Below are 20334 nucleotides of genomic sequence, written 5' to 3' on the forward strand. Positions count from 1 at the left end.
TTAAAAGCAATCGTTGAAAGCAGCGTGAAAAAATCCACCATCACCAACGGGTTTGGAAAAGCCGGTCAGCTGCGTGACGGAGAGAACAGTGCAAGCACAGGAGTGAATTTACCTCAGAGTCACAGTGACACTAGCCCATCTATTTATTAGCCCATCTGCAATCTGCAGCTTGGCTGCTCGTAAATAACATCAGCCTTTATTTTGTCGGGACACGACTGGAAACACAAATCCACGCCCCAGAGCCGCCCTGTGAGCTTGAGACATGTTCTCTGCTGCTCTTATAAGGCTGCGGGACAGATGGCAGTCTGAAGGCTCCCACACCTAACAACGCATCCTCTCTCGCCCCTCATCCACAAAACGTTCAGTATTAAGTCCGATTGCTCTGCACAGACACAATTCGCTCCGTCCACCAGCAGCCGCGCGCAGCGACCGGGCGCCGCAGCGACCGGGCGCCGCATCGCGCCGAGGCGCGCGCTTTTCAGTCACCGCTGCTTTATTTTACTGGTGGTTTTTTTTCAACCAGCCCTGTTACTACCTTAATGCTGCCGCAACACAAGCAGAGGAGAGATGCTCTCCCGTTCAACCCTCCCACCACCGCTGCTTCTTGCTTATTCTTTAAACACTGACAACAGTGGGGTTAGCCCCGCCTTAAGCCCCTAAGACTCATGGGAAATGGGGAATCGCAGATGTAAATTTCCACATCATAACTGAGGGATGTAATGTTGATTATATGGTTACTGTTTGTACGTTTATGTATGATACCTCAATTGTCAATAAGTAAAAAAAAAATAAAAACATAACTGAGGAACTTGTGAACAGGAGTGAGGTGCATGCTGTTTGACAGATGTGGGTATCAATAAATACATGAGCCGTCACTATGCTGACTCCTCCTACAGTGAGGTTAAAAGCTGAAGTCTGGGGGTCAGGACAGGCTGGCTGCATAGCTTATTGCATGCGGCTTGTACACAGATGCGGCTTATGTGTGTGAGAAGGAAGCTCAACACCTGAAAATGAGTGGGTGTGGCATGTAATCGGGTGCGCTCTATAACCCGGAAATTACGGAACTTTTCTCCACTTTACAATCTGCATTGCTCTGTTCACAACAGGCTCGTAAAAACGAACAAGTGACCACTTTCAATTAAAAGTTTCTGTAAATGTGAGAGTTTTGGGCTTCCCTGCCCAGGGCCACGCAGGTTTTTAAGTGCGTTTTTGAGCTCTGCGTGCAAAATGCGCCACCACTGAACTCGCATCAAAAGTTCAACCAGTTCAACTTTGACCAATCAGGGACTGGAATTTGGTAGTGACCTATAGTCCTTTTCAAAACACAGAAGTGCCAACCGTTTGACGATTGATCAAGAATGAGAAATTGATCATTGCGGTTTGTCTGTGACACCAAGGCTTTCATATAGTGGAATAGAGCTGTGAAAAGAAAAAGGTCTGGAGCAAGATTCACCAGATCTGCACCTCTTCCAACCGTAGATACACGCACTAGTCATCTGGTGGAGTGCAAACAGCGCATGCTAAAGATGCGTTCAGGGACCCGCATTCAGCTTGTTCTTGATGCGTAGCTTTAGAATTATGTTAGTTGCGTAAACGGTCGAAGAGTGTGTTGTGATTGTTGGGCCGTTATTCTGTTAAGTGCAAAATTAGTGGTTTTGAGCGTAAAACTCTAAAATTTTGTGTGCTCAAAACAATTTTGTAGCATTTGAAACAAATTAAAAAAAATGCAATTGAAACTGAAAATATGTCCAAACAAGCCAATGGCAGACGCCAACCTTGGAGTCCATGTCTGTGATTGGCTGGCATTGTCAGTGCAGGAATGGTTATTCTGACAAACAGCTGTTTATTTCTCTATGGAAGTCAATGGGGAATTTGGCTTTGGCCAGCGGCTACTTCCTGTTTGGAACGCCAGGGGGAGGGGCCACTCAGTCCAGTTCTCACATACATCTCGAGCAGGTTAACCGGCTTCTTTCGAGTCACCTGAACGGCAAAGGTCGACTGGAGAACAACCTGAAGCCGTCCGAGCTCTAATGGTTTATTATGAGGAAAATAGCAGCAGCAGGACAGGATGTCCTCTGATGCCCCCCAGCTGCCTTTGGGCTCCAAGGTTACCCACAATGCCGCCTTCCAGAGCAGCTGTTTTAAATTAAACCAGGACAAAAAGTGTGAAATAACCAAACGCATTGAGCCTCGTTAGGGACAGGAAAAGATGTCAGCTCGGTCTTTTATTCCCAACCTGACCTGCTTTTTACCTGAAAGTGAGCTGAACCTGCAGATTCAGTGAAAACATCCTTACGACGAGGACTGTGACGTTTGGGATGAACGTGGCCCGGCTGTCAGTTTGTTGTCGTGACGATGATGACGGATTTGCACGCCTGCAGCTCCACGAGGGTTCATAAAACCGCAGGTTGACAAAACTCCACTGTCCTCCTGGAAACCTAACAATGAGCCTCGTTGTTCCTGAATTTATAAAAAGAAGCTTTAGTTCTCCAAAAAAAAAAAAAAAAAAAACCAAGAGCGGGAAGAAAGGAGAAGTGGGTGAAGATCCAGCCTCAACGGGAATGAAGTCCAAGCTCTGGACTGTTTCTCTGCACTTTGTTGTTATGAAGTCCTGTGAGGTTCAGCTGAGTTTAGGATTGTTTGCCGACTGATGCCGGGCCGGCAGCGTGGTAGTTCATTTGTGATGCAGCCGAGCCTGAAGGGTTCCTCAGCAGACGGGTGGGGGGCCATTAATAATAATAATAAACTTTATTTATATAGCACTTTACGAAATCAAGATTACAAAGTGCTGAACAATTAACAGAAGACAGAAGATCAGGATTAAAAACAACAAAAATAAAACACAGCACACACACAAAACAGTGATAGCGGTTAAAATCAATGAAATCACTAAAATCATTAAAATGTATACCACAGATGGTTTGCTCTGCATACACCTGTGTGTGGTTCTTTATGGGGCTTTCAGGCGCCTCCTCAAAGCTCTGTTTTCTCTCTGAGGGGCAGAAAGCCTGGGTCCCACAGCCCCCACCCATCCGTGAAGGAGCCTTCTGAGAAGGAAGGGTGGATGTCTGAAGCCTGAAGTTTCATTTGGGTGTGGAGGGGCACATTTCATGCACTGAGAACTTTTTATTGAAGTAAAACGGGGAAGTTTGGGCCGAGCGCGACCTGTCCCACCGCTGAAGCTGAATGTTGCCTCACGCTTTGCTTACAGAACAACCAGAATTATAAACAAGTGCTGCAAAGAAGACGACGAGTTCTCAGAATATCAACCATGGCTTTAGCAGCTGCTGGCCTCCTCGCTTCGGTGAAAGTGCAGACTCTGTTTATTGATTGTTTTGATCTGACTTTCATTTTCAGAAACGTCTCTGCTTCTGCTGCGGTCTTTCAGCTCTTTCTACCGTCCCGGTATCAAAACAGTCGGCTCCTTCAGGAAATTCCTGCTGTTACTTTTGGTTTTCTCATGTTTACGGTTTGTTTGTGAAATAGAAAAATAAAAGCTTTCAGGCACTCCAAGAAGTTTGTTTTTTCTATTTTCTTTTCTTTTTGAGAGCTGAAAACAAAAATCAGTGACTCTGCAGCGGTTTGAAGGATTTCAGACTTCGCTTCTTTTATTCCGTTCTATGACTTTCCAGCTTTCTTTTGCACCCTTTCTACATCATCTTGTTGTTTTTTTAGAACTGTGAGCAGTTATTGGTATTTGTGATGTAATTCCCTTTTTTCCTAAGGCTATCAGGCCGCTGCATGAATGAGCTTTTTTTTAGTTGTGCTAAAAATCTTTCAATAATTTAGCTTGAGGCGAATTATTTGAAAAGACCGAGTAATTATTCCATCTTTTGCCATGTTTCAGTGCACAAACGTTAGTGAGGAGCTTCCTCTTTTTAGCAGGAAATTTGTTACTTTTCTTTGAAAAGGAGCCACAAATTTATCAATTCTCTGTAAATCTAGATAAAAATTAGAGAAAAAATGATTTCAGAGTCTAACAGAGGAGTAAATTTGGATGAATTGTTTTTTTTTGCCCCCGTCTGTCTGCAGGTGAAGCTGTCGGACTTTGGTTTCTGCGCTCAAGTGTCCAAAGAGGTGCAGAGACGCAAGTCTCTGGTGGGAACGCCGTACTGGATGGCGCCCGAGCTCATCTCCAGACTGCCGTACGGACCTGAGGTGAGGCTCCCCCTCTGGGTTTGTGGTCTGTTGGTCCGTTTCTGCCGTTGACCGCCGCCTGGCTCCCCGCAGGTGGACATCTGGTCTCTGGGCATCATGGTCATAGAGATGGTGGACGGGGAGCCGCCGTACTTCAACGAGCCGCCGCTCAAAGCCATGAAGATGATCCGGGACAACTCTCCTCCCAAACTGAAGAACCTGCACAAGGTAAAGGACGGATCAGCAAACATCTCTAATGCCGTCCGGAGCTTCCTGCTTTAGCCTAGATTAGGATCACAGCTTTGTTTTCTCGCTCAGATGATCAATGTCGACATAAATCAGATGGTCAGCCATAAATGATGATATGAAGCAGAGCGTTGTTAAAAAGAATGTACTGTTGTGTCATAAAAGCTGTGTAGGACTGCGGTTCTGTTGGTTCCCCCACAGGAGTTTGCTCAAGAACCTGAACTGAAATTTCAGCCTTTTAAATGACGTCAGCTGATTTCTAAACGATCTTTTAAGGTGGAGTCCAGCTGCAGGCTCTGATGTGATCATTTTGGATCTTACTGATAGATTCTTGGGAAATAATGTTTTTTTTTATCTTTCTGTTTCAGTCTGAATTTCATTATTTGCAAAAACCCACAAAAACTGAGCGTCTCTCTAGTCGTCTCTGTCCTAAAATTCTGAGCTGGACGTCCGTGAATCACTCTGTTGGAGCCGCTTGACCTCAGTTCTAAGAACGTTGAAACGTCGGACCCGTTCAGAACCGTCGATTGCATCCGATGAAGTCAGCAAACAGCGAGTGGTCTGAGCCGGACAGTCAACGTTTCTATGGCCACACCCCTACCTACTTTAAAGTTGGCTTTAAAGTGGGCCAACAGGCCCCTCCTACTTTAACTGAGGCATCTGATTGGTCAGTTTATAACTGGAATAACTTAAACTACAAAAGAATATTATGGAAAAAATTTGGCTTATTAATAACATGTAAATAAAAAGAGGTATCAGAGCAAGAATGGATGATCTGGCTTCTTGGAGCCACTTCCTGTTTGGGAACGCCGTGGGGGGGGGCACTCAGTCCAGTTCTAAAATACAGTTAGTGATTCTGGTGTTGGCTTTACGATCAGCTGTGCAGATTTCTTCATCCGAATGATCCATCTTTGTGAGTTTGACGACAGCAAAAGTTCATTTTTGAGCATCAAAAAAATGCTTTCCTGCGCTCAAACCCATCAAACAAAGTTGGCAGGTTTGCAGCCTTTTCGTGGCGTTTTACTTACAGGAGCTGCGGGGGGTGGGGGTGGGGGGTGGTCGAGGTTCACCTTCACTGTATGGAGTCGCATGAAAGACCGACGGAACACAAACAACCGCTGGAAACGACAGAAATGTGCAGAAAGTGTTTCCAAAACATCCTGTGACGTCTTTCTCTTCCCCTCTTCCCCCCCCTCCCCTCAGGTCTCCCCGTTGCTCAAAGGCTTCCTGGACAGGATGCTGGTTCGAGAGCCGGCTCAGAGGGCCACGGCCAGCGAGCTCCTCAAACACCCCTTCCTCGCCAAGTCGGGCCCGCCGTCCTGCATCGTCCCGCTGATGAGGCAGAACCGAATGAAGTGAGGGCGGGGGCGGGGGTGTGCGTTCCAAGACCAGAACACTCCTGCACACAGAGGTCGGGGGTCAAACGCCGGCGGTTTGCAGGAGGGCCCCTCGAGAACCGCGGGGAGCGCTGAGCGAAAGGCAGTAAGCTGCAGGCTGAAGGTGCAGCTGCAGCTCCCCGCCGGACGCTCCACCCCAATCCTGCAGTGAACGTTGCTTTTGCACATCGGCCGGACGCCCTGAAGGGGTCTAGAATGTCCCTTCTGGGCCTCCTCCTCCACAGACGTTCTCCCAAACCGAACACTATCTTCATCCAGAAGCTACTACTGAGAGACGAGAGCTTTGACCTAAACACTGGATCCCACTAGATGATTCTTTTCCTGACATGAACATAGAGATATATCTGTTTAACAGGCCACTGTTGTGTTTTCTGTTCTTCCTCTTTAGAGTGATGATTTTGTGAAGCACTGTGGAGATAGACGCTGCTTTCAGCCGAGCAGACACTAAACCTTTTTATTTTTAGTCCGCACGTTACTCAGACAGCAGCGGGAGAAGCAGCTCGGCTTCTCCGAGGCCACTTCCTGCAGCTGATTTCTGAAACTCCGTGTAGAAAATAAGCTAAAAGAGGCGCCGTTTTCCTTTCTTCTTCTCCAGCTCCCACCTCTCTCTCTGCTGCAGCTCTCCGGCTGCTGTTTACAGTAAACGATGTGGATTTTTATGCCGTCATGCTGCGTCGCCCGTCTCCTTAACGCCTCATCGCGGGATCACCCGCCAGTCTCTGAGCGTTTCTTCAGGTTCACCTTAAAAAACAAAGAAGAATCAGCTCAGATGATCGGGTTCTTCCAGCTCTGATCCTCAGAGGATGAACTTCTTAAATGTGAAGAACTAAATTGATCGTTTTTGCTCTCCTTCAGGCCAAGTTTAAAGCCGCTTTACCTCCACGGCAGACGTCCAGACGGCTGTTTGGCGTTCTGGATCTGCTTCGTGGCGTGAAGTCGGTTTATGAAAGCCGCGATGGAACCAACAGCCGGAACTTCTCGGCTCCGTTGATCCAAAAGCGTCACAGGAAGAGCGATGGTTTTGTTGTTTCCCGTTTTACCAGGTCAACAGAAGTCTCCAGTCATCTCTGTGTTCATGTAAACACGCGTGACGTGGAGCTCCGGTCCCTGAGATGAAGAGTCGAGCCTTTCCGCCCTGATTTTAGTGTCAACAGACGGCTGATCAAAGTCTTTTAAGATCATTTAACAGATACGCGGTTTTATTTTATTTTAAGGATTTCAGAGCCTTTTAGTTCCTGTTCTGTGCCTGTCAGTTAGCTGTCATGCCTTAACGTCTTTGTTTTCGAACCGGTCACCTCAGCTGCTGAGAATCCGCAGGTTTTCCTCGCCACGTCCGACGCGACCTGTTCGGCCCGACTTCCCGCCGCAGCAGGACGCCTCTGTAAATGTCACTGTAAAAACGTCTTTGCAGATTTGACTCTTTTTGCAAATACAGTTTTTGTTAAGGATCCCGTGTGTGTCTGCAGTTTGTTCCTCACAGAGCGGCAGCAGGCGTTTGGCAGCGGCGCCGGGAAGCAGCGAGTTTGTGCCTCAGAATCGGAAAAGAGTTATTCAGGAATCACTTTTTTATCAAAAGTGAGGAGCTCTTCCTCTCTGAAAGACCCACTCTGATCTTCTATTCATCTAAAACCAAAAAAGCCTAACGTTTTCTAGACCAGTGTTTTTCAACCTTTTCTGAGCCACGGCACACTTTAACCTTAAAAAAATCCCGCGGCACACCAGCATCCAAAAATTAAAAAAAAAAGGAGAAACTCATAGTCTGTATTGATCTACAGCCCCTCCCTCCACAATCTCACATGCATTTTTGAGATAATTGTTACAGAAAAAGCTGGAAACTGCAGCTGTTTTTTCTAAAAGATGCAATAAAAGATAAGTTAGAAGATTTAAAAATAGTTTGATGTGTGTTCGTTGGTTTCAAAACGTTTAACAACAGATCTCCGTATGCGCTGTCACTCTCACAACCCAATGCATCATGGGAGATGTAGTGCATAAAACGGCCGGAGATTGCTTTTCGGAGCTTCATTGTTTTGTTCACTTGTTCCACGGTCTGATACCGGATTCTGTGGAAAGCTACACCGCTAAAGACGAGCTTTAGCTGCAATTTTTTTTTAGAACTGAGCGACTTTACGAGCTAAATCGGGACAAGGAAGTGAAGACTTTAACCACTTCTGATTGGTCAGACTGATGACATGTGATTAAGCCTTCAAGAATGATTGGTGGAGACAGTTAAAGGGACGGGACGTTTCCAAAATACAGCCGAAGGTGCAGCTGAATCGCGGTACGTCATTCTTATCAAAATGTCTTTAATGAAATAAAATAAACGCAAAGAAAAAGTATTTTATGATCTTTTATATTCCCAACTCCTCAGTGTTTTATCAGGGCCTGTTTGGATGAACACAGAGCTGAAATCATGGAGATGGAAAATGTTTTTAGATCAGTTAATGAGGGCAATTTCCCACGGCACACTTGACCATCTCTCACGGCACACTAGTGTGCCGCGGCACACTGGTTGAAAAACACTGTTCTAGGACATAGTTTCTGCAGAGTGGGAGGAGAAATTCACCTCTGAGCTCCTGCTAGCTTACAGCCCCTCACAACCTTAACCTAGCATTAGCGGTGGAACAAAAATGGCGAGCGATGTCGGAGCTCTCCAGCCGTACAGTTTAGATCCACATTCCATTTAGACAAGGAAGACAAAGACGTTCATGGATCTATTTGTCTGCAGGTGGATGCGGCTACGTTCACTCGGAAATGCGTGTTCATGCGGCCACTTCCAATCAAAGCCTACATAAATGCTCGTATGTTGGCGCTTTTGGGCTTCCACGTTCAAAAGTCGCGCTCAGCTTCTTACGTTTTTTAAGTCCGTTTGCCGGCTTTACGTACAAAATGCACGGCAACTGAGCATGTGTCAACAGTTAAAGCAGTTGAACTTTGACCAATCGGGGACTCTGATTTGGTAGTGACGTATGGATGCCAACCGTTGGAAGATTGATCATGAAGAAGAGCTGTGAAGTCTATGGCACTAAGTCTTTCATCTATCGGAATGGAGCTGTGAAAGGCGAAGCCCGGAGCCAGATTCACCCGATAGGAGTTTGTGCGCTAGGATCTGGTAGAGACGTGTGAACACCGTATGCTAATAGCGCGTTTGAAAACCCACGTTCAGTGAACGTAGCATCAGAATGGAGAGGAGCAGGGAGCTCATGGCCCGCCCACTGTAGCAGCATTTAGTCCTCTGCTCCTGATTCACGATTTGATAAATAAAAACTAAATACTATGCAGGTTTAATCAGGTTTTTTGTCCCCCCATCATGAGAAAAATGCCAGTAGGTCATGTTAAAAACATCAAAAACACCACTTTCGTTGGACTGGGACTTTAAAGAAATGAACCTAAAATCCTCCTCACAGCCAAATGATTTCCTTCTATGAAGACTCGGCACACCTGTGACGTCCTCACCTGCCGCCTGACGACGCCGCCGCCATCGGTGGAAACCCCAAAAATCCCTTTTCCGTTTAGCGTCAGCAGCCAGCAGAGTCGGCACAGCTGTATTTATCGCACTTCCTGCTGTTTGCAGCTGCTGCTGTCGCCTTCAGAGGAGCGCCGCTCACCCCAGAGCAGACGGGCCTGTGGTAGAAGACTCCAACCAATACTTCTGCACTGCATCAGTCTCACTGGTAGCAACTTAAGGTTGAGAGAACGTTGGACGGAACCACACTCTTGGGGGGGTTCTGTGGAGCAGCTGGGTTCATCTCTGAACCTTCAGCTGCAGCCTGAAGACTCTTCTTCTGGGTTCAGATGTTCAGAACGAGGAGAAATTACGCTGATATGATCACAAAATCAGTCAGAAAAAAACCCACTTGGTTGCTTTCAAACAGGGTTCTCTTTGAAATTGCACACATTTAGAGTTCATGTGTTGGTTCATGTGCAGCCTCAGAAGGACATGATGCTCCTCAGGTTGAGCTTGACCGGTCCAAGTGAAGCTCCAAGGCGTCTCAGAGCTTGGTCTGCTCATCCTGACTCCCACTTTTTACAGTCAAATCTTCATCCAGAATGCTGCAAGCTGAGGCTCCTCAGCCTCTGTTATTCCACTTTTGTGGCTTTTTGGTTTGAAGACAAATGCAAATAATTTTAATTAACAAAGTTGTTTTTATTTTTGCGTTCATGTTTAGATTTTTAAAGTATTTTTCCCCCACTGCTTAGTTTACAGAAAATTTAGAGGCTTTACCACTCCTTCAAAATGCAATAAAGTACAATGATGGTTAAAGATTTAATTAGTCAAAGCTGTTATTAGGATTAGCTTAAAGCACATTTTCTTATCTTCAGCTGCACAATAGCATCTTCTTGCGGTTTTGAGTCAAAGTATATAATTGCAAGTAAATCTGCTGCAGCAGGAGGACTTTATTTGTCACGGGGTGTATTTTATTTTGAAATAAACATGGAATGTGCTTCTATCGACAGTAGATGTTTGCTACAGAAAAGTTATTATGAAATTCATTTAAAAATATAAAAGCTATATTTTGTAAATAAATGGCTTAAAGGTCACATGTTTTTCTACAGGGCTTTTAGAAACTGGACCAAATGGTTCTTAGCGTTAAAAGTTTCGGACCGCTGACCTAATTTATTGTTAATATGATTTGTTTAAATAAAGTTTTCAGACGGAAGTCGAGATGTTTGCTTCCGATATCAAATCTTCTCTTCGGTATGTTATGACCCACTTCTGTGAATAAAAATATTTTCACATAAAACTGGACCGCAGTTTCCTCCTCCAGAGGAGGGGGCGTCAAGAAAAAAAAAAAAGAAAAAAGGTGGGCGGGGCCACGGTCCGCGGCGGCCAATCAGAGGGCGGAGTCAGAGACAGCTGATGGTTGAGTCAGCGCGGAGCGGCGGAGCGGCTCCACTTGTTGCTGAGCAGGAGCAGCGCTCGTCAGCTGACCGGGGAGCTCCAGCCAAACGCGGCGAACGCATCTCCGTCCTCCGCCGCTGCCGGTCCCGGTGAAACCGCCGCTCCAGGTAAGAAAACGACCACGGGGGCGGTTATTATTTTGAACGGGTCGCAGAAACCCGGGCGGCTTTTTTCAGTGTCTTCCAGAGAGACTCCATCATCATCTGCGAATGATTGACGGGGATTGAAACCCGACGAATCAGCTGTTGCTGGACCTGCCCCCCCCCCATCCCTCCCGCTCAGAAACGCTGCATCAGCATCGGCGGGCTTTGTTAAAACTCACTGGTTGAGGGCTTTTATTTTGAAAGCATAGACGCTTTCAGTTCCATACACAAACCCGCTGCTGTTGCAGGACTAAAGCCTGCAGGGCAAAGTGACGGACATCTCTTTAGGATGAAAAATGTCAAAGAGCAAAGCATTCTGGGATTTCCCTGAAGGTTGCCCAATACCACTGGTGTGGCTTCAACCATGAAGTTTGCAGTTTGTGGCTTCCTGTGTCAGGATGGCATGGATGGACCACTCCCCCTTCCATCACCAGGAGGAGAACAGGGATGGATGGATGGATGGATGGATGGATGGATGGATGGTGCTCCGTCTCATCTCCAGAAGTTCTGCTTCTCACTGCGGTGGTGCAGACCTCCCACACAGGCTGCAGTCTCCCAGCAGAGAGCTGTGGATGCGTTTGAGTCGGGCATCGGGTCTTCCCCTGCTGCTCTCAGGATGACTGGCGTCTCTGCTGGCGTGACTGACAGTCCTCCCACACACACTTTCACACACCGCTGCCTTTCGGCTGGCACTCGGCAAAAGGCCCAACTTTTTTAAAATAATTTTACTTTTTAAGGATCATACGAACAAACCGCAGTTTTTCTGGGTCCCTGCAGAGACTGAAGCTCCTTCGTTTGGAGTGCAACTTCCTCCGACCCTGCTCTGACCCCCTATGATTGCACCCTCGCCTCCGTGCTTCTGCTGTTTCAGTCTCTGTTGGACTTTCTGAAGGTTTCACCGCATCAAAGACAGACAAAAAAAACTTTTGGAGAAGGTGTGCAGCTGTGTCTCAGAAGCAGAGAGCTAAGCTGCTGCTGATGTTGTGTTCTGGTGTGATGAAAGTGTTTTTGTCGACGTGTTGGTCAATATGGGCTGTGTTGAAACTGTAAACAGCCCGGAGCGACGGTTCCATTATGAGTTAACCGAAAGGTTGAAGGGGGAGATCACAAACATCAAACATGAGAAAAAACTTGTCTTTAATGTTATTTAATAATAATATTAAATGCAAAATAACTATTTAATGACATTTTTTTGCAATGAAATATTTTTATTTTTCTTCACATTGAACAGAAATAAATTCAAATACACTTTTAGCAATTTAATATTTGAAGACTAGAAATAAAAACATGGCGTATTATTCATGATAAAGTGCACGCTGTAAACTTCTAAATGCAAGTCACGTGAACATGAAAATGACACAATTGTTCATTTTAATGTTCTGGTTTTAATCAGAGAAAGACATCTGTTCATTTCATTTACAGTCAACATTTTAGAAATGAGCTAGCTAGCACAGGTTTTTTTTTTTAGAATGTGGTCGGGGCCGCAAATTATTAATTTCATGACAGGAACCCGGGGGACACATTTGGCCCGCGGTCCGGACTTTGGACATGCCGGACTTAAACACGTTTTTAATGCAGTCGTCTGCATATTTTTGGTGAATTCTCTTGGTTTCCCGGGGTCCCTCAGCTGCAGACGGTGGTGGTTTTGCGTGTGCAGCTGTCACAGGTGTGCAGACACTCAGCAGCTGTCACAGGTGTGAACCCTCCTCCACCCCTCCTGGTCGTTGCAGTGAGGAAGGTGCGACCTCCTCCTCCCCTTTGGCGGTGGTTTGGTGTGAAGGTTTTCTCCTCCTCCTCCTCTGACTCCTCCGCTCTCTCCTCAGGAAGCCTGGTTTGATGTCGGTCTCGGTCTTCGACCCGTGTGGACGCGTCAGTCTGGCCTGTGGACTCCTCCTCCTGACCTCCACGCTGCTCCTCACTGAAGGTAGATCCATTCAGTCGTTGGGATTCAGCGGAAAACCCAGACGCTGATGGAGACAAGTTTTCTCATTAAAGGGTTGTGAAACCAGGAGTTCCTTTTTACTCTTGTTGTTTTTTTTTAAATCCTTTTCAGTGAAGTTTCGTCATCATCGATTATGAAACTGTCAAAGAGCTTCAATTATCTGGTTTTGGTTTGAACCGTCCAGTTTCTGTCCTTTCTGTCGGTAATCTGCTTTGGTTCTCCGTCCGGTTCTTTTGGGAGAATAAACATCGTCGAGCCTCTCCCTCCCTCCTTCACGGCAGCTTCTGTCAGCATCGCCTCCATTCACATCTGTGGACACCATCACTCCCGTCCATCACACTCTCAGACGACCCCGACGACACGTGGCGTCCTAAAAAATGAGGTCGGCGTGGATGAAGACCCACAATCCTGCCTGTTTCACAGCAGGACTTTTCAAGAAAGGCTCCCGTCTGATTCTGCCAGATGGTTGAAGGCCGGAGCGAGAGAATTGCCTCCTGAATGTTTATCCTCGTAAAGCGGAAACAGAAGGGTTCCTCCTCAGAGAGGGAGGGGGGAAACCGGAGGGTGTGAGGAACTGAGAGGAGAAATGATGCTAAAGTCATGTTTTTGTGGGCTTTTTTCTCATGATAGAGGACATAAATGAAAGATTTATTTCTATGGCGCCTTTAGGAGCACCAAAGTGCTTCACAATAAAAGGTAGACCCAAGAAGGTTTAAAATTAGGCAAATTAAGAACATTTAAAAATAAAATACATAAAATAATAAATACGAATGCAATAAAGAAAATAAAAATGCCACTGACTACTGAGCATTAAAAGCCATTTTTAAGAAGTTTTTAATTGACGTTTAAAGCCGTTAAGGTCAGATTTCACGCGCAGTTCTGCAGGAACGTTGTTCCATAACTGATGGAAAAAGCGCCGTCGCCCCGGTGTTTCTGTCGTGACCCGGGAGCATGAAGCAAATACTGACTGGTAGACCTTAAAACTCTAGAGTGGCTGCGGCCAGCTAGAAGCTCAGTGATGTAAACCAAAGAGCTTTAAAAAGCAAACAGTTAAAGTTTGAACTTAATTCTAAAATGAACAGGGAGCCAGTGAATCCGAATCAGAAATACTTTATTGATCCCACACGTGGGAAATTTGTTCGTTACCATAACAACCAACAGGGAAAGAATAATATAAAATAAAAAAATAAAAACAAGAACAAGGAAAATGTGGTATAATTTAAAAAGCTATTTACAAAACAGTGCAGGTAAAGAGATGTGCAAAAGAAATGTGCAAAATAAAGAAAAAGAGAAAACAAAAATGTGCAAAGGTTATCTTTTGCATAGTGAGTTGTTGTACAGGGTTATAGTATTGGGCAGGAAGGATTTCCGGTACCGGGCAGTTTTGGAGCGGAGCTGTCTGAGCCTTCTAGAGAAGGAGCTCCGAGAGAGAACCGAGTCCCGGAGTGATGCAGTGTTCTGGTCCGGATGTTACGGTTAGCGGTCGGGCTGCTGCATTTTGAGCTCACCGGAGGCGGTTCTGTGATCGCTGGGTGACACCGAAGTACAGAGAGTCACAGCAAACGAAATGTAAAGAAAATTAGCGTTAAAATTGCATTTCTAAACATTTTTTTTTATTCAAATGAATCAGGAGCAGATGGAAAAATGCTGTTGAGAGAAGCTTGTAGGTGTGGTGTGGGCGCTACTATCGGTACAAGCTCCCTGCTCCGCTCCATTCTGATGCATTCACGTGCAGACAAATAGATTCATGTACGTCTTTGTTTTCCTCGTCTGAGCTGGAATCTGGATCAGAACTGTACGGCTGAAAACTCCAATACTGCTCGCCATCTTTGTTTTACCCCTAATGTAATGTTGGGGGCATAAAAGGGCTGTAAGCTAGCAGAAGAACATGTAATCAAAGGGATGATGGGAAATGAGGTGCTGCGTTGCAGAAACTGTTGTCCTAGAAAACGACAATGATGATAATGATGATGATGATGATAAATGATGATGATGATCAAAAGACAACTGGGAACGTTTTAAAAAATAGATCAAAATTTGACGGGGAATCACTGACATTTTTTATTTGAATGAGCGTTTCTGCGTTTCCCCAGGCAGACTGTCGAACTGCTCCCACCCTCTGGTGCCGGAACATGGAGGCTTTCGCTGCGAACCGTCTCCCTGCCGCGGGTTTCCTCATAGGAGCACCATCCAGTTCTTCTGTGAGACTGGATACCACATCAGCAGGAGGAGACCTCTGTCCTACTGTCGCCACGGCAGGTGGGAGCCGCCCATGCCGACCTGCATCCCCGTCAAAGGTATGAACGGCACGGAGGAAAACCAGAGGGTTGGCCTTCTGATTGGAAAGTTCCAATCCTAAACAAAGAACTTTTGCCGCTAAAAGTCATCTTTTGACATATTTTAAAGGATATTTTTTCAAATTATGATTATAATTGTGTTGGAACTTAAAGCCCCTCACCCCGCCGACCGTTCTATTTAAATAAAGGACACAGAACTGAAATTTTAAGCTAAATTTTCATTAGATGTGTCCTCCATCAAAAGATAAGGACATGTTAAAGACACTACAAAAAACAAAAACACAATTTTCATTGGAGTGAGACTTTAAAATAAACCCCAACCATCAAAGGTGGATTAATGACTGCGCCCACTTATTTCTCGTCCTAAATAAAAGGCTAAAAGTCTCCAATGTAAAAGGAGATGATGTTTTATTATTATTTTATTATTAATAGTTAGTTTACACAAAGGTCAGAGGTCATATTAACTTCAGACTAAAGCCCCAGCAACACCATGAATGCTAATCAATGTTTATGTGATTTTATTTCAAATATGAAACGACTTTTTAAAAAGAAAAAATTGATTTTTGTCTGTTTTTTTTGTTATGAACATCAGCATATCGTCTGCATAGAAGCTTTTCCATGTATCTGAATGAAAAGAAGAAGTGTTTTTAAAAAAAAATATAAGGACACCTTACATAGAGCCTTGGGGAACTCCAAAAGGAAAGTTTAAAATGTTTGTTTTTCCATCTAGTGAGCAGATATCTAGAGTTTGTAAGTGCCTGGTTGAGTCAGAATACACTCAAACGCTCATGTAAGTCAGGTTGGTAGTTTGCTATTTAACAAGATGTTCTTCTGTAAAAGTATGTGACATTTCCTAGCAACACCAAGTATTCACTCAGTACTGCGGTTTATCATCTACTTGTGACTCATCACCATTTTATTTACAGTGGTTTACAAGCTGATTAGTCATTTTTGTACTGAGAATTTCATTCTTGTGTCTATTTTTACTCACTTAGTCAGCTGTTTCTGGTCAAATGTGATTCTAGAAACCGAGTTAAATTAGTTTCTGCAGCTGTTAGTGCATGTTTTTTTTCTTTTTTTTTAACTTGTGCATTGTTTGTGCATTTCTAAAGAGCCATTCTTCTCTTCAGACTCATTATTCTATTGTTTTTCAGTTCAGGGTGCAGATAGTTATTTATTTGTTGATCACTTACTTAAAACTGAGATAATTTGGCTTTTTGGGATTTGATTCCAACTATCAGATGCATTTTTTTGTGTGTCTGTTTTGATGTTTTCCCTCCATTCTTTGTGCAGAAATGACCTCCATTGTAAAAGGTTTCTTCAAAATCAGTTTAAGATTTGAATTTATCCTTTTGATCTACTTAACAGAGCAGCTCCGACGCTCCATTTATGTAGAGGAACTTGAAGTTTCACTGGAGTTCCTTCTTCTTCTTCTTCTTTTGGCTCTAAGACGAATGAGCATGCAACAGGAAGTCGCAGTGCAGAAAGAGGAAGCGGTCAAAGCTGCCATTACACCCATTAGACATTTCCTCTGTGACGCTATCAGAGCTCAGTGGCAACCTATCCACTTAAAACACAAAAAAAAACAAAAAAAAAAACACAATACCTGGCCTTCCACACGTTCATTCATGAACTCCAGCGGCTTTTGCTGCTTCTCTCTGCGTCTATCTGCATGTTCAGGAGGCCTCAGGCCTTCTGCAGCTCAAACTGTGGAGAACAGCAAAATTAAACCTGTTCCGTCTGGATTTTTGGAGAAAACTGTTCTGCTGTTTGAATACTTGTTAATGGAGTGTTTTTGTACTGTGACTGATGCTGTTTCCATGGTTACTGGATCCCTCGTTTGTTCTCCGGCAGTGAGGCTTTGTTTCTCTGCTTTTGTAAAGGTTCCTCACTGAGGTCTGAGAACCCTGCGGTTGACTCCATGCCCAGCATGGCCACCACCGCGGTGGGCGTGTCCATCTTCCTGCTCACAACCACTGCCTGTTTGGTGGTCAAGTCCCGCCTCTATCCCTGTCAATCTCGCGGGTAAGCGGAGAAGCTTCAAAGAAAATGTTACGTTTTTTGGTTTTTTTTTGGCACTAATGAACCGTCACGTTCGCCTCGCAGCAGCCGGCGCTCCTCAGACCAGCTGGACCTGATGGTGGACGGACTTCCTGTCTCCCTCCCCTCCTACGAGGAGGCGGTGTACGGCAGCTGGGGCCAGCGGATCCCCGCCTGCTCCTCACCTGGACCCACGCAGCTCCTGCTCTCCCAAGAGACCCCCGGCTGTCAGCCGGACGGCAGCCACCAGCCTCTGCTCCCCAGCAGGGACAACCCCCCGCCTCCGTACGAGGAGGTCCAGGCGTCCCGTCCCAGAGAGGGCGACGCTCGGCAGCTGCACGTCTCGGCCGTCAAGGACCCCTGACGGACAGACGACGGCGTTCTGTGGACTGAAATGTGGACGGATGGCGCCTGCTCTGCCTGCACTTTCCTGATGGGCTGCAGCTCACAGCATCGGGACAAACCTGGAGATGAAGCTAAGAGGGATCGCTTTTCTGGCCACGCCCCCAAGTACCGGGGAGAGGCTGAAGGACATTTTTAAGGAAGCAGCTCTGGGGCGGGGGGGGGGGGGGGGGGGGGGGGTATATTGCACAGAAATCTCTGCTCTGCTGTTCAGGAAACGATTGTTTTAACTTTTTTTAATGAGAACTGAAGAAGATGGCATCTCTTGCACAGAGACAGGAGGGGGGGGGGTGAGTGACAGGCGTTCCCTGTCACTCTGGACTCTGTTGCACCTGTTTCCACGGCAACAGGCTTTCGCACAGAGCATCCCTCTACGTCTCATCGGACTTTGGTGCCCAGGCTGCAGCCGTACTTTAAAAAAACAAAAACAACGCTCGTTTGCTTTGGGGTGTGCAGAGTTTTTATGGGTTTGATCAGAGATGCGGCGACATTATTGAAAACTTTGCGTTCGTGGATGATGCCTCTGCGTCCACAAACCTGCAAAAAATAAAAATAAAAAAACCTCTTCTGGGATAATTCACCTCAGAAAACCTGAGAGCGATGCCTTCACAGACCTTGAATGTATTCTGTCTTTTTCGTGGCAATTTTTGACTATTGTAATATAACAGATGATTATTTGTATTGGTGCACAGAACTATGAAATAAATGTTGGACATGTACTTGATGGATTTAGCACAGACATATTTCCTGCAGAGTTGCAGAAGTCGAAACGGATGATGATGAAAAAGAAAGTGATTGAGAAAGACTTTTCCTTAAAAAAATAGGGAAAGTTAATGTTGTGAAAAGGATGCTGAGGTTGGAGTTAAAAGAGGAGGATCAAAAAGGAGAAAGCTTGAAAAATAAAAATAAAATGCATCCATTAGGGCCTAAAATAATGACTATAAATGAAAGCAAAGGACCAAAAAAACCTTCAATTCTGTAGAAATTAGTCTGAGACATCTTAATATCTTTATTAGATGTTAGTTTACATGCTATAGTTAGAATAGGTCATGTGATTAGTTGGAAACTTTTTATTTTTAGCTTGTCCTGTCCAACAGCTGAGCAGACAGACGAGAGCTGAAAGCAATGGGGGTTATGAATCTTTTGGCTCAGCAGAAGTATATTTGAATAAACCCCTTTTGTAATTTAGGCTCAACTTTATTCATCTCACCAATAGTTTTTTTTTGGACCGAACAGAAAAAAAAGGAGGGAAGAAGGGGGGGGGGGGGGCATGATGCAGCATAAAGCAACAAGTTGCTGGGTGTTTATAATCCCTCCCATTGGGAGGACCCAACGCGGGGCCCTGGCCCAGACGAGCACCCCACTACCACCCAGGAGTTCTGAGCATCCACCCCAACCCCAGGCACGAGCCAGCCCCCCCCCGAAGGGAGACCCGCCCCACGCTCCAGACAGCCAACCACCCAGGCCATGGTTGGTCCAGGAGAGAGCGAGGCCGGCCACCCCCGCCCAGGAGGAGGACCCCCAAGAGAGATTTTTATTGTAGTTTTTTCATAATTTTCTAGTTTAGCTGTTTTAGATTTTTATAATTATTTCTTCTTTTGTTAGATTTTTGTTCAGGTTTTTAAACAATCATTAGACCCTCCAATTTAGAAAAAGATGAAAGGAAAAACCATTTCAAAAAGAATTCTGCACTTCTGACCCAAACAAAAACAATATTTTAGGCAATTATGAGATAATTATCATTTTAAAATGTAAACTGTAAAAAGAGAAAACGCGTTCTCCTCAGACTGCAATCTTTAACAGCAAAAAATATTTTTATTATATATCACGTTTTAAAATAAAAGCATAAATCCTATTAACTGAAGGCTTAAGATGTTTTTGTAAGATCTAAAATTAATGGATTGAAAAAGGAGAATAAAACGTCTTTCATCTGAAGAAAATCTTTTTTAATAAGTTCCTTTTTTAATCAATAGAGTGAAAATAGCTTTAAAAAAACAGTTAAAAATGGTCATGTAATTAGCCGCAAACTTACTACGGAAGAGGATTAGGGCCAAGGAAAAAGAAAAAAGAGCTTAAAAATGATGATTTAAATCAGTGTTTTTCAACCAGTGTGCCGCGGCACACTAGTGTGCCGTGGGAGATGGTCAAGTGTGCCGTGAGAAATTGCCCTCATTAACTGATCTAAAAGCAATTACCATCTCCAGGAAATCAGCTCTTTGTTCATCCAAACAGGCCCTGATAAAACACTGAGAAGTTAAGAATATGAAATGTCATAAAATACTTTTTTCTTTGTGTTTATATGATTCTATTAAAGACATTTTGATAACAATAACGGGATACCGCGATTTAGCTGCAGCTATAACTGTGTAAGGAAAAGTCTCGCCCCTTTAACTGTCTCCACCAATCATTCTTGAAGGCTTAATCACATGTCATCAGTCTGACCAATCAGAAGTGGTTAAAGTATTCACTTCCTTGTTTCGATTTAGCGCAAAAAAGTCTCTCTGTTCTAACAAAAATACCAGCTAAAGCTCGTCTTTAGCGGTGTAGCTTTCCACAGAATCTGGTATCAGACTGCAACAAGTGAACAAAACCATGAAGCTCAAAGACGCTGGTCTTTCCGCGGTCGGCGGATTACGGGCACTACTTCTCCCATGATGCAGTAAAGTGACTGTCTTAGCGCACAATGAGTCTCTCCTCTTAACGTCTTAAAACAACGAACACACAAACAGTTTTTGAATCTTTTGACTTAATTTTTAATACATCTTTTAGAAAAAACAGCTGCAGCTTCCAGCTTTTTCTGCAACATTTATCACAAAAATGCATGTGAGAT

General features: G+C 44.8%; 2 protein-coding genes across 4 annotated transcripts in view; both read left to right on the top strand.

Moving 5' to 3' along the window:
• The window catches only part of pak4 (p21 protein (Cdc42/Rac)-activated kinase 4), a 40181-nt gene extending 32953 nt beyond the window's left edge, over positions 1-7228 (top strand). For both annotated transcript variants that reach the window (XM_011482227.4, XM_011482228.4), the window contains exons 9-11: positions 4033-4158; positions 4231-4365; positions 5587-7228. In XM_011482227.4, the coding sequence (XP_011480529.1) occupies positions 4033-4158; positions 4231-4365; positions 5587-5742 (417 nt within the window). In that variant the 3' untranslated portion in view covers positions 5743-7228. The remainder of the gene's footprint in view (positions 1-4032; positions 4159-4230; positions 4366-5586) is intronic.
• A 3418-nt stretch (positions 7229-10646) lies between these two features.
• zgc:152863 (sushi domain-containing protein 6) lies at positions 10647-18228 on the top strand. Of its 2 annotated transcripts, none has more exons than XM_011482225.4 (5): positions 10647-10787; positions 12647-12747; positions 14859-15062; positions 16946-17087; positions 17169-18228. In XM_011482225.4, the coding sequence occupies exons 2-5, from the start codon at positions 12660-12662 to the stop codon at positions 17464-17466; spliced, it is 732 nt and encodes a 243-aa protein (XP_011480527.1). In that variant the 5' UTR covers positions 10647-10787; positions 12647-12659; the 3' UTR covers positions 17467-18228. The 2 variants fall into 2 exon arrangements, with proteins under 2 accessions (XP_011480527.1, XP_011480528.1); XM_011482226.4 differs by having other exon boundaries at positions 17172-18228.
• The last annotated feature ends 2106 nt before the right edge of the window (positions 18229-20334 follow it).

Source organism: Oryzias latipes, chromosome 13 (genome assembly GCF_053564925.1).
Source record: "Oryzias latipes strain Hd-rR chromosome 13, Olatipes_Hd-rR_3.1".
In the NCBI taxonomy this organism is placed as follows: Eukaryota; Metazoa; Chordata; class Actinopteri; order Beloniformes; family Adrianichthyidae; genus Oryzias; species Oryzias latipes.